This window comes from Asparagus officinalis, chromosome 3, assembly GCF_001876935.1.
Source record: "Asparagus officinalis chromosome 3, Aspof.V1, whole genome shotgun sequence".
Taxonomy (NCBI): domain Eukaryota; kingdom Viridiplantae; phylum Streptophyta; class Magnoliopsida; order Asparagales; family Asparagaceae; genus Asparagus; species Asparagus officinalis.
Window position 1 is genome coordinate 110,978,216 of NC_033796.1, and position 13,569 is coordinate 110,991,784.

General features: G+C 35.9%; 1 protein-coding gene across 2 annotated transcripts in view; it reads right to left on the reverse strand.

The window, feature by feature from the left end:
* LOC109835755 (protein Dr1 homolog) overlaps positions 366 to 13,569 on the reverse strand; it is a 28,484-nt gene continuing 15,280 nt past the window's right edge. For both annotated transcript variants that reach the window (XM_020403767.1, XM_020403768.1), the window contains exons 5-6: positions 1,337 to 1,405; positions 366 to 805 (exon numbers count right to left, since the gene is read on the reverse strand). In XM_020403767.1, coding sequence (XP_020259356.1) covers positions 647 to 805; positions 1,337 to 1,405 — 228 coding nt within the window. In that variant the 3' untranslated portion in view covers positions 366 to 646. The remainder of the gene's footprint in view (positions 806 to 1,336; positions 1,406 to 13,569) is intronic.

A 13,569-nucleotide genomic window follows, 5' to 3' on the forward strand; every position in this document is an offset into this window, starting at 1 on the left:
TCTTGCTGTGATTTGTAATAGCTTATAGGTTCCCTCGACAAGTCAGTCCTAGAACTGATGAGAGGAAACGCTGATATCTCACTTTGTTGAGATATTTTGATTTCGGTTCTTATTTCCTTTGTGAAACAGGAATTTCGTTGTGATCCAATCTCTTGTTATGCACCTTGTGCACCGGATGTGCTGCCAAAATTTCCGTTGCGCACAATAATGTGCGTAATGACTGCATACAATTATACATATCATTATCTAAAGAGAAGGGCATGCATCCATGCCTCACTGTCCTCTTCTAACTTATCATATAGAACAAGAACATCAAGTGTTTTTCTTTTTGCACGAGCAATCCCAGAAGACAAACCACATAATACTAAACCTTAAGAAAAATCTTCAATAGTTAGGACACAAGGAAATATGTACACAACACAACGTCTGTTAAAATATGATTGCATACAATTATACATATCATTATCTAATAGAGAAGGGGTAAGCAACCATGCCTCAGTTAACTTACCAAATAGAACAAGGAACACCAAACGTTTTCCTTTTTACACGAGCAATCCCATAAAACAGTCCCATACAGAGATCCTTTGCACTATCGAAGATCTCGATGGATGTTTAAAATACTTACATAAAATGCGAGATTTTAAGGTTAGCTCTCTAAACTACGATCAGAGTCAGATTGTTTCTGTGTACTACTGACTCCATTGTTCATTCTAGCTCGAGCCTCAGCAAACATCCTTTGCTGCTCTGCCAATGCTTCTTCCTCTGTCATCTCAGCACCGCTGAACTTTCCACCCTTGGGAGAGTCCTGCAAATAGCAAATCACATCCAGCAATAAGCAAAATATCGGTATAAATAGGCTTAGATATCTGGTAGTATGTAATGGAGTTTCTCAGCAATAAGCAAAAATATTAATAATAAATCATTCTTTTCATTAAATTAAGCAATTAACCTCAGGTTGGTTAAGGGTAAGGCTTAGAGGAAGGGGGCATAGAGAGAGAAGAACGGAGGGTTTATTTGCAAATTGCCTAACATGAGTTATTTTTTTGGGCAAAAAAATCATAATAATTAAAAAGGAGGACAAATTGATTTTCTTTTGAATTTAGGGGCATTTTCATCACTTTGGGGGCTATGCGGGAGAATTGTTTGGTGTTTAGTAGAAAAAACAAAGTACGGGGGGCTTTCATAGACTCATAGTAAACGCCCAAAGTATTGAAGGGCTTTGTAAATTTACCTTTTTACATAAAGTTATTCTACTTTGTGTTATACAGAATGTATTGTGGAGTGCAATATTTTGTGTAAATAAGAGAAAACTAGTGGAGAAATTTGAAATACAAACCAGGGTATCGAGTTTGTGTTGTTCGTACGCAGCGTAAACCTCCTCGATGTACTCTCCAAAGCCAAGAACCTGATGGAATCATCATATATAATCAGAATAAATTGAGAAACAGTTTAATGATGGGTAAAAAATTCTGGTCAGCTATCTGATCCAGCACAAATTAGATATATTGAGTCCGACAAGTGTTAAACATCCAAACAAATCATAAGATAACCTTCTGTCACACCCCAAACTTAGATTTATTATTATAAAACCTAATTTTGGAGTGGGAGACTAAAATATATATATGTTCAACATATATAACCAACTTTTTCTTTTATTGCTATTTCACATGTGTTACACAACATGCTTCTACTTCTCTAGCTCTATTACAAGAAATGTTCCCAAATGTTTTGCCGCAACAACCCTCTATTCATGCTCCCTCTTGATTTGAAAAAGGTGAATTAATAAAAAGATAAGTTACACTAGCCCAGTGAGATCACCAAAGTATTTTTAAACATTCAATACAAATAAAGGAGTTTTGAATTCACTTATTAAAAAAAAGGAAAACAATTAACAATGCATGATATGTAAATTTCTTCAGTTACCATTTTACCAACCGATATCATCTTATGTCTTCATCCATGATAATACAATAACAATAACAATTTGAGACTTAGACCCCCATAATCTGGATATATGCCGATTAATAATATCAATCAATACCCATTTAACACTGACAGATCCTTTTCAGTATTATTGATCAATAAATGTGGTACTCAGGTGGAATGCAGTATGTCAATGTAAACTAATTGACTATTGTGTAATAATATAATATATATGATAATATATATATATATAATAATAGTATATATATATATAATATATTATATACATTTATATTTTGAGAAATATGGATATGCTTGTACCAAGCACAAAAATTGTGGCTTGGTATGAGGTGTCAAATCCATCGGCACTCAAGTTGACAATGTGGGAACAATTCACGATGGGTAGTGAGTGGATGAGGATGTGACACATCCACTACCAAGCACGAAAGATCTGTTGCTTGGACCAAGCATACCCATATTTCTCTCTCGTCTACTATATATAATATATAATATAAGAGAAGAGAGAGCAAAACTTGTGTCACTTAAGTGAATAGCAAAAACAATGTCACCAAACTTTTATAGCCACATCCATATTCCTAAGGATTCCTTGCATGATAGAAAGTATTTTTATATAATAAAATGAGTGGCTAGGAAGTTTGGTGGAATCAAACGTTAAGTTGATGGGAGTCTTAATCTATATTATATAATATCATATATACATCATATAATTATGATATATATATATATATAAATATATATATATATATATATATATATAATATATAGGTATATTATATGTCAAAGAACCATATTGTCCATAGATAAAACTAACTATAGACCTTTTTTTAGGAGCAAAAATTGTCCTTCCTGACCATTTCATGAAATTCAAGTCATGTGCACATCAAAGCTTATATAATGAGATCGAAAATATGGGTATAGCAAGAATGAGGTAAAAACAAAAGAATTGTTTGCACGAAAGGGAACGTCTTTAACCCTAGACAGGATGAGCTAGCATTCAAATTATTCAAAACGGGTAATATACTTATAGAAGCACAATTGTCTTATTTCTCTTTGTGAAACAGGAATTTCGTTGTGATCCAATCTCTGTTATGCACCTTGTGCCCGGAGTCTCGCCAAAAGATTTCCGCTGCGCACAATAAGTGGCGTAATGCACTGCATACATTATACATATCATATATCTAAAGAGAAGGCATGCGATCCATGCTCACTGTGCTCTTCAACTATCATCATAGAACAAAGAAGCTCAAGTGTTTTTTCTTCTTTGCACGAGCCTCCGCAGAAGAAACACATATACTAAAGCCTAAAGAAAAATTTCAATAGTATGGACACAAGGAATATTACAAACACATACGTCTGTTAAAATTATGATTGCATACAATATACATATCGTTATTAATAGAGAAGGGTAGCAACCGATCGCCCGTTAAATTACGATTGATAATATGCGTTCTATCCACATTGCAGGGAGCGAGTCATAGCCTCCGATTCGATCAGGTGGATGGAAAGCTATGTAAGCGAGAGATGAATGCGATCTCTTCAGAAGAACGACACTTGCGGACTTACAAGCTACCTAAGGGGTAAGAAAAGCCTATTCGGTTACAAGTGGGTATATGCGTAGAAGAGGGATCTTCTATTGGATATTCGGTCTCAAAGCCAAATTGGTTGCCAAGCGGGATATGCGCACAGCTTGAGGGTACTAATTACAATGAGGTATTTTTACCCGTTGTGAAGCATCCGTCAATTCGGATTTTACTTGGCGTTGGGTGGCACAGCCTGGATTTGGATTTGGTCCAGATTGATGTGAAGACAGCCTTCTACATGGAGATTTAGAATAGAAAATCTACATGACACAACCGTATGGGGTTCAAAGCTGCAGGAAAGAGAAATTAGTGTGCAAGCTGAAGAAGTCTCTTTATGGATTGAAGCAATCGCCCGCGATAATGGTATAAGAGATTCGACGGCGTTTATGATTGGCCGAGGTACACGAAGAGTGCGTATGACCTGTGTGTGTACATGCACAAGCTATAGAATAGTGAGTATATTTATTTGTTGTTATATATGTCGACGATATGCTCATAAACTTCCAGGAATACTTCAGCTATTAGAAAGTTGAAAAAGTGCGAGCTCTCATCCGAATTTAAGCATGAAGGACTTTGGAGAAGCAAGAAGATATTGGGTATCAGATTAAGAAAGACAGGGTGAAGGGGAGTTGAAGTTGACACAAGAGGAGTTACTTGTAGAAGATGCTGACGAAAATTCAATTATGATAGTAATCGCCAAGGCGGTGAGTACTCATAAGCTCCTTACTTTAAGCTATCAGCATAAGATATCACATGTTTCAGTTGAGGACCGTGAATATATGTCAAAGTTCCATATGCTAATGTCGAGTGGGTAGCTTGATGTATGTGATGGTGTGTACACAGGCAGATTTGTCACCATGTCGTCGAGCACGGTATCTAGGTACATCACGACCCCGGGAAGGGTCATTGGGAGCCGTGAAGTGGATTCTACGCGTATATCAAGGTACCGTGGATGTTGTTTGGTATTCGAGAAGAATGGAAGAATGGGCAGGACTGTATTGGTTACGTGGATTCTGATTATGCGGGAGATCTAGACAAGCGTCGGTCTACTAGTGGATATGTGTTTACACTGGCATGGAGCACCGCGTGTGTTCAGAGATGCACACTTCAGCCTACAGTGGCCTCTCCACAACAGAGGCGAGTATATGGCGTTGATTGAAGCTTTGAAGGAGGCTTTGTGTTGCGTGGATTGTTAGAGGACTTGGGATTGCAGCAGGAAACCATTCAGGTACATTGTGATAGCATGGCGCTATTATTGGCAAGAACCAGGTTTACCATGCACGCACGCAACCATATTGATGTCAGATTCAATTTTGTTCGTGATGTCTTGGATGAAGGAACGTCATGTTGGAGAAGATCCACACGAAGGACAACCTGAGGATATGTTGACCAAAGTTGTTTCAGGTGTCAAGTTTGTCATGGTTGGAGGCTTTTTGAACATTCTTCGATGTTAAGACCTTTGGAGGCTATTTGGGTGAACTACGCGAGGCTTGATTCCTTGGAGAAGAGGATACGTAGGCAGTCTTTATGATGCAGCCGGTTTGGATTAGTTGATTTAAGATGGGCGGTGAGATTGTTTGGACTCTCGTCGGTTCCCAGACTTGTTGTGGATTGAGTCCTTGTCGTGAATTAACTTCACGGCGTACTGGACACAACAGGAGCACATCTTGATTGGCTTTGGTGTCGCGCCTCAGTTTTGAAAGAAACTTCGACCCAGCGGTGGAGAATTTGTGGCGTGGGGGCCACCAGAGGAGAAAGGAAGTCGTGTGAAGTAATCACCGTGATCCAGCAACCCAAACTCCACGTGAAAGAGTTGTGAACGTGGAGTGGGGGCCACAACGTGATGTTGGCGCGTGAAGAGAGAAGAAAATATTGACCGCGTGAAGAGAAAAGAAACGGCCCACAACCTGAGTATTCTCTGCCGCGCAAATAAAGGCTATAAAAAGGTTGCCTAGGTTTTTGTTTCGAAAGTGCAAGGAAAAGTTTGCAGAAGGCGACTGTACGAGTGCAACGGAGGGCGTGCGTGTTGGCAGCGCGCAGGCAGGGAGAAAAAACGCCAGTGCCGACTTAAAGAGTTTGTGCATCCTTTGTAGAGAGAGATTAAGGGATTTGAGAGTTTGTTTGAGGGTTTAGTTGTGTGATGTAGAACTCCTAGTTGTATATCTCCCTCTAATAGTAAGATCTCCACCCCTCCGTTATCCCGGGACGTAGGTTATTGCCGAACCACGTAAAATAGTTTTTCTTGCCTGTGATTTGTAATAGCTTATAGTTTCCCTCGACAAGTCAGTCCTAGAAACTGATGAGAGGAAACGCTGATATCTCACTTTGTTGCAGATATTTTGATTTCGGTCTTATTTCCTTTGTGAAACAGGAATTTCGTTGTGATCCAATCTCTGTTTTATGCACCTTGTGCACGCGGATGTGCCGCCAAAATTTCCGTGCGCCACAATAATGTGGCGTAATGACTGCATACATATATACATATCATTATTCTAAAGAGAAGGGCATGCATCCATGCTCACTGTCCTCTTCTAACTTATCATATAGAACAAGAACATCAAGTGTTTTTCTTTTTGCACGAGCAATCCCAGAAGACAAACCACAAATACTAAAGCCTAAAGAAAAATCTTCAATAGTTAGGACACAAGGAATATGTACACAACACAACGTCTGTTAAAATATGATTGCATACAATTATACATATCATTATCTAATAGAGAAGGGTAAGCAACCATCTCCAGTTAACATTACCAAATAAACAAGGAACACCAAACGTTTTATCCTTTTTACACGAGCAATCCATAAAACAGTCCATACAGAGATCCTTTGCACTATCGAAGATCTCGATGGATGTTTAAAATACTTACATAAAATGCGAGATTTTAAGTTAGCTCTCTAAACTACGACTCAGAGTCAGATTGTTTCTGTGTACTACTGACTCCATTGTTCATTCTAGCTCGAGCCTCAGCAAAACATCGCTTTGCTGCTCTGCCAATGCTTCTCCTCTGTCATCTCCAGCACCGCTGAACTTTCCACCCTTGGAGAGTCCTGCAAATAGCAAATCACCATCCAGCAATAAGCAAAATATCGGTATAAATAGGCTTAGATATCTGGTAGTATGTTTAATGGAGTTTCTCAAGCAATAAGCAAAAATATTAATAATAAATCATTCTATTTCATTAAATTAAGCAATTAACCTCAGGTTGGTTAAGGGTAAGGCTAGAGGAAGGGGCATAGAGAGAGAAGAACGGAGGGTTTATTTGCAAATTGCCTAACATGAGTTATTTTTTGGGCAAAAAAAATCATAATATTAAAAAAGGAACAAATTGATTTTCTTTTGAATTAGGGCATTTTCATCAACTTTGGGGGCTATGCGCGGAGAATTGTTTGGTGTTTAGTAGAAAAAACAAAGTACGGGGGCTTCATAGACTCATAGTAAACGCCAAAGTATTGAAGGGCTTTGTAAATTTACCATTTTTACATAAAGTTATTCTACTTTGTGTTATACAGAATGTATTGTGGAGTGCAATATTTGTGTAAATAAGAGAAAACTAGTGGGAAATTTGAAATACAAACCAGGGTATCGAGTTTGTGTTGTTCGTACCGGCAGCGTAAACCTCCTCGATGTACTCCCAAAGCCAAGAACCATGATGGAAATCATCATATATAATCAGAATAAATGAGAAACAGTTTAATGATGGGTAAAAAATTTCTGGTCACTATCTGATCCAGCACAAATTAGATATATTGAGTCGACAAGTGTTAAACATCCAAACAAATCATAAGATAACTTCTGTCACACCCCAACTTAGATTTATTATTATAAAACTCAATTTTGGAGTGGAGACTAAAATATATATAATGTTCAACATATATAACCAACTTTTTCTTTTTATTGCTATTTCACATGTGTTACACAACATGCTCTACTACTTCTCTAGCTCTATTACAAGAAATGTCCCAAATGTTTTGCCGCAACAACCCTCTATTCATGCTCCCTCTTGATTTGAAAAGGTGAATTAATAAAAAGATAAGTTACACTAGCCCAGTGAGATCACCAAAGTATTTTTAAACATTCAATACAAATAAAGAGTTTTGAATTCACTTATTAAAAAAAGGAAAACAATTAACAATGCATGATATGTAAATTTCTTCAATTAACCATTTTACCAACCGATATCATCTATATGTTCTTCATCCATGATAAACAATAACAATAACAATTTGAGACTTAGACCCCATAATCTGGATATATCCGATTAATAATATCAATCAATACCCATTTACACTGACAGATCCTTTTCAGTATTATTGATCAATAAATGTGGTACTCAGGTGGATGCAGTATGTATGTTTTAAACAATTGACTATGTGTGTAATATATATATATTATATATATATTATATATATATAATATATATAATATATATATATGAGAAATATGGATATGCTTGGTACCAAGCACAAAAGTTGTGGCTTGGTAGTGAGGTGTCAAATCCACTCCACTCAATTGAAATGTGGGAACAAATTCACATGGGTAGTGAGTGGATGAGGATGTGACACATCCACTACCAAGCACAAAATTGTGCTTGGTACCAAGCATACCCATATTTCTCTCTCTCTATATATATATATATATATATAGAGAGAGAGAGAGCAAAACTTGTGTCAACTTAACTGGAATAGCCAAAAAATTGGCCGCGGGAGGTCGGCGGCGCGGCCCGGCGGCCGGTGCGGCGAGGGTCTCCGGCGGGGCGTGGTGGGCCCGTCGGGCGGTGGGGATGCCGCGAGGCCTCAACAAAAACTTTGATTAGCCACTCATCACTTGCCTATAAGGATCCTTGCCATGATATTGAAAAATATTTTATATTAATAATCATGACGTGCTAGGAAGTTTGCGTGCTGACAATCACTTAAGTTGATGGGGAGTACGTTACTCTATATCATATATGATATATTACATGATATATACGTATAATATATAGATATACTATATATACTAATATATATATATATATATATATACTATATATATAGGTCAGAACCATTTTGTGCCATAGAGTAAACGAAACTATAGACCGTTTTTAGGAGCAAAATTGTCCCCTTCCTCGACCATTTCATCTGAAAGTTCAAGTGCGATGTTGCACATCAACAGCTTAGTATTATGAGCCATCTGCAAATATGGCGGTTATAGCAAGAAGAGGTAAAACAAAAGAATCTGTCTTGCACGAACCCACCCGGGGACGTCTTTAACCCTAGACAGATGCACTTAGCATTCAAAATTTATTCCAAACGCGTACATATACTGATAGAAGCACCCCAATTGTCATTGATTTGCGTAGCCGTTTTAAAAGACACAGAAGAAATGAACAGAAGGGGTCGGGGGGGATCGGCTGGTTGGGCGCAGGTGGACATTACACTGGAGAGCAAGCCATCACTTAGTGGACCATCTTAACTTTTATTATAATAAATTAAAGACAAAACAATTAGAGAGATGGCAACCCTTTGTATGTGTTTTCAAAAGGGAAACTATAAGGTACCAGATGATCTCACCTATATGTGTGGAAGCTTTTGCTTTTTTTTCATAGAAGAAGCTATCAAATTCATCCTCTTCATTTATTGGTTACCTAGTGGATTGAGACAGGAGTCACCTATATGCTTGTTTGGCAACATTTAAGCTAGGATAAGGGTTACTCATGAACACATCTTTGGTAGTGACATTATCTTGTTCATTTCATTGACGTGTTCTAACACTTAGTTTTATTATTATTATTTATTTATTATTATTATTATTTTCATAATGTTACATATACTAACCATAAAAAATGTTAAGAGTCAGATTAACAATTTGATACTTATTGAAAATATTATACAATCATTAAATGTAGTGAATAGCTCACCAACGACGTCAGTGGAAAAGGTTAAATTGGGTCATCTTCCACAAGCTAATTAAGATAATCATTATGTAAAATGCATTATTAATGAAAAATAATTAGGTGTGGTGTCACACTCTACCTCCCTCATAAAAATTTCGTCCTCGAGATTTACCTGAAGCATGAAATAGAAATGCGTACTTTTATTGCATTTCCTCTTCTACCCCAAGTTGCTTCTTCTATGCCGTTCGACTCAACAAAACTTTAACAAGTATAATTCTTCTATTTCTCAATTCCTATACCTAATAGTCTAAGATTTGTATCGGTTTTTCTCAAAGGCTTGTCGTTGAGCACATGAGATGGATCGGAATGGTATTTCTTAATAAGTCAAACATGAAAGACATCATGTATCCCACTTAATTAGGTGGTAGAGCAAGTTGATAGGCTACCTTTCCTATTCTTTCTAAAATCTCAAAGCGTCCAACGTACCTTGGGTTAAGCTTGCCACCTTTTCCATAATTAACCATCCCCTTACATGGTGATTTTTTGAAGAATATGTTATCCCCTGCATGAAATTCCAAATTCCTTCTTCGCTTATCTGCATAACCTTTTTGTTGGCTTTGAGCTGTCAATATCCTTTGGCTAATTTTACAAACCTTTTCAATTGCTTGTTCTAGCATATGGATAAGATGTGCTTTTAAAACTTTTCTTCCACCTACTTCCTCCCAGTGAACAGGCGACCTGCACCTCCGGCTGTACAATGCCTCAAAGGAGCCATCCCGATAGTGGCTTGGTAACTATTAACATAAGCAAATTCTGTGGCTTGATAGCTATTAACATAAGCAAATTCTGCCAATGTGAGGTGTTTTTCCCAATTTCCACCAAAATCAAGTACACAAGACCTTAGCATGTCTTCTAATATTAGTATTGTTCGTTCTGATTGTCCATCTGTTTAGGGATGTCGAGCAGTACTGAAATTGAGTCAGTACCTATAGTTATCTGTAATTGTTATCAAAATCGAGATACAAATCTAGGACCTAGATCAAATAGTATACGTATAGGTGTCCTGTGGAGCCTTACTAAGCGTTGTTAAAATTTGATTTAATACATGAAGATTTTGTCCAGGCTAGTTACTTGGATTGTTTTCTTGGTTGTCGGGGGATCTTCCTCGTCCAACCATCTAAAATAATATAACTTTGTAAGATAAATCACATAATTAGCATATACTATTATTGATACAAATATAACTATTAGTTTGAAATTTTTTTATATATAACTATATCATGGAATGTTTACAAAAGTAGTCGCATTTTAACCCAAAATTATGCGCCTTCAAGAACATATGCATATAGGACAAAATTATGCACCTCATAAAAGTAGGAAAAACCATTACTAGTAGACCTGTATTCATATATTTTACATAAGTTAATTATTGTCTCCACTATTAGAAGCTTCCCTCTTCCTCTGAACTCGATGGTATCACTATAACCTCCTGATTGTTGTTCCTCACCGCAGGTTCATTAAGTGCATATAACCTTTCAATCTCTAATTCTGCTGTATAGTGCCTAAGGTGTGGTCTTCTCTCTTCCTTTTTGTTTTTTTATCCAATCTCAATTAGGTATGCATACTTTAAAATTTGCGATTTCTATGGGCTACCTACGATTTTTGTCTATTTCCATTAGTCGTAACCCATGGCAATTTAGTACACATACACCAAAATTCATGTTTTTTAACTTTTTTTTATTTATTTTTGTTCTCTTTGACCATGTCAATTAAGTATGCATACTTCAAATTTGTGATTTTCAGGGGATAAAACCCATGATTTATTTTCAGTTCGTTCACTTCGATCAAATGTCAATTAAGTATGTCTACTAAAAGTTCACTATTTTCATGGCTTATAACCCAAGTTTTTTCTATTTTTGTGCATTTCGCCACAATAGCAATTAAGTTGGCATATTTCTAAATTTTACAATTTTCATGAGCTACAAACCACAATTTTTGTCAATTTTTATTTGTTTTAACCTAATGACAATTAAGCATGCGTGTTTCAAAATAATTATTTGTCCATTTTCATTCATTTCAACTAAATGGCAATAAAGTAAGAGTACTTTAAAGTTCGCAATTTCCATGATACTAGCCCATGACTTTTCCCCCTTTTCTTCTTATTATCTGATGGCAATTAAGTATGCGTATTTCAAAATTCTCGACTTCATGGGCTATAATCCACAAATTTTGTTTTTTGTTTTTTTTTTACCTAATGGGAATTAAGCTTGCGTACTTATCTAAAATTTTGAACTACATAACCTACAATGTTTGTCAATTTTCACTTGTTTTGGCCCACAATTTTTCTGCTTTTTTCATTTCAAACCAATGACAATTAGGTACGTGCATTTCAAAATTCAAGACAATTACCCACGATTTTTGTTCGTTTTCGTTGTTTTCAACCTAATGACAATTATGGATAACTCAAAATCCAATATTATTTTCATTTTTTTCGTTTTAATCAACCGACAATTAAGTATGCTTGCTTCAAAATTCTTAATTTTCGTGGGCTATAATTGACGATTTTTGTCAGATTTTGTTCATGTCAAAACAATAATAAATAAATATTTCCACTACAAAATTCACGGTTTTCATAGACTCTAACTCACAATTTTGTTCATTTTTTGTTTCAGCCCAATGATAATTAAGTATGCACATTTCAAAATTCAACATTTAAAGAGCTATTACCCATGATATTTGTTCATTTTCATTCTATCACTCAATGGCAATTAAGTACGTGTATTTCAAAATTCGCGATATCATGGGCTACAAACCATGATTTTTGTTCATTTGTATTTGTTTCAACACAATGTTAGTTTGATATGCATATTCAAATTCGTGATTTTCATAGGATATAACCCATAATTTTTTTCATATCTTTCATTTCGACTAAATGGTAATTATTTATACTTCAAAATTCACGATTTCATAGGCTATTTCTCATAATTTTCATTCATTTTCATTAGCTTTGACGCAATTAATTATGCATATTTCAAAATTCACGATTTTCATGAACCATAATCCATGATTTTTGTTAATTTCATTTGTTTTGAGCCAATGTCAAATTAAGTATGTGTATTTCAAAAATGGCAATATTCAAGGGCTCTAACCCATACTTTTCATCTATTTTCATTTCTTTTGACCCAATGGCTATTATGTATGCGTTTTTCGAAATTAGTGATTTCATGAGCTACATGTATTACATATGGGCTCTAACCCACTATGTTTTTCATTTTTGTTTGTTTTAATCTAATGGCAATTGAGTATTCATATTACAAAATCCGTGAGTTCATGGGCATTAAGTAGTATTTCGAAATTCACAAGTTCATGACCCACGATTGTTGTCTATTTTTATTAGTTTCAACCCAATGGTAACTAAGCATCGGTATATTATCAAAATTCGTGATTTTCGCATGCTTTGTATTATGATTTGTGTTCATTTTTTTTCATTTCGACCCAAGGGCAATAAAGTAGGCATATTTCAAAATTCGTCATATATGGGCCCTTAAAAGATAATGAAGAAAAATTAAACTACTATAGTATTTGCATGAAGAAAAATAGCACACTTCACCCTAAGTATGCTACATATCATAGTTTGAAACCATGAGTGAAATAACTCTGGAATCAATTAATGAGATACCCAATATACTGCTTCATCAGCATGGATCCGGATCCTCTCCTAATGAAAAGCTCCTAATATCTCCTAATAAGGAGATCCAACCCTTTCATTTTCATCAGTCTTTCATTTTCCCACCCATCCTTGTGGGCCCCCCTCCCAACTCTTCACAATTCTTCATTAGGAAATATTAGGATGAGGAGAGGATCACAATTCCATCAGCATACCTATAACTTTAAGTGAACAAAATCCTTTGTTCAGTCAAATAAGTGAAGAACTCACTCTGAGCTCTGCAAAATGTAACTTTAATCGACATACAAAGCACAAAGTTCAGAACCTATAAAGTATAAATGGTCTTTTTTTGGCTCTTTCAGCTAAATAATACATATCAGTATGCGAGAACAATAATGTTAAAAGTCATCGATTGATATTGAAAAAAGCAAATGCAAGTAGTGATAGAAATAGGTTCTAAACCAATAACAGCACAATACATAATCGTGCAAAACAAGACAAC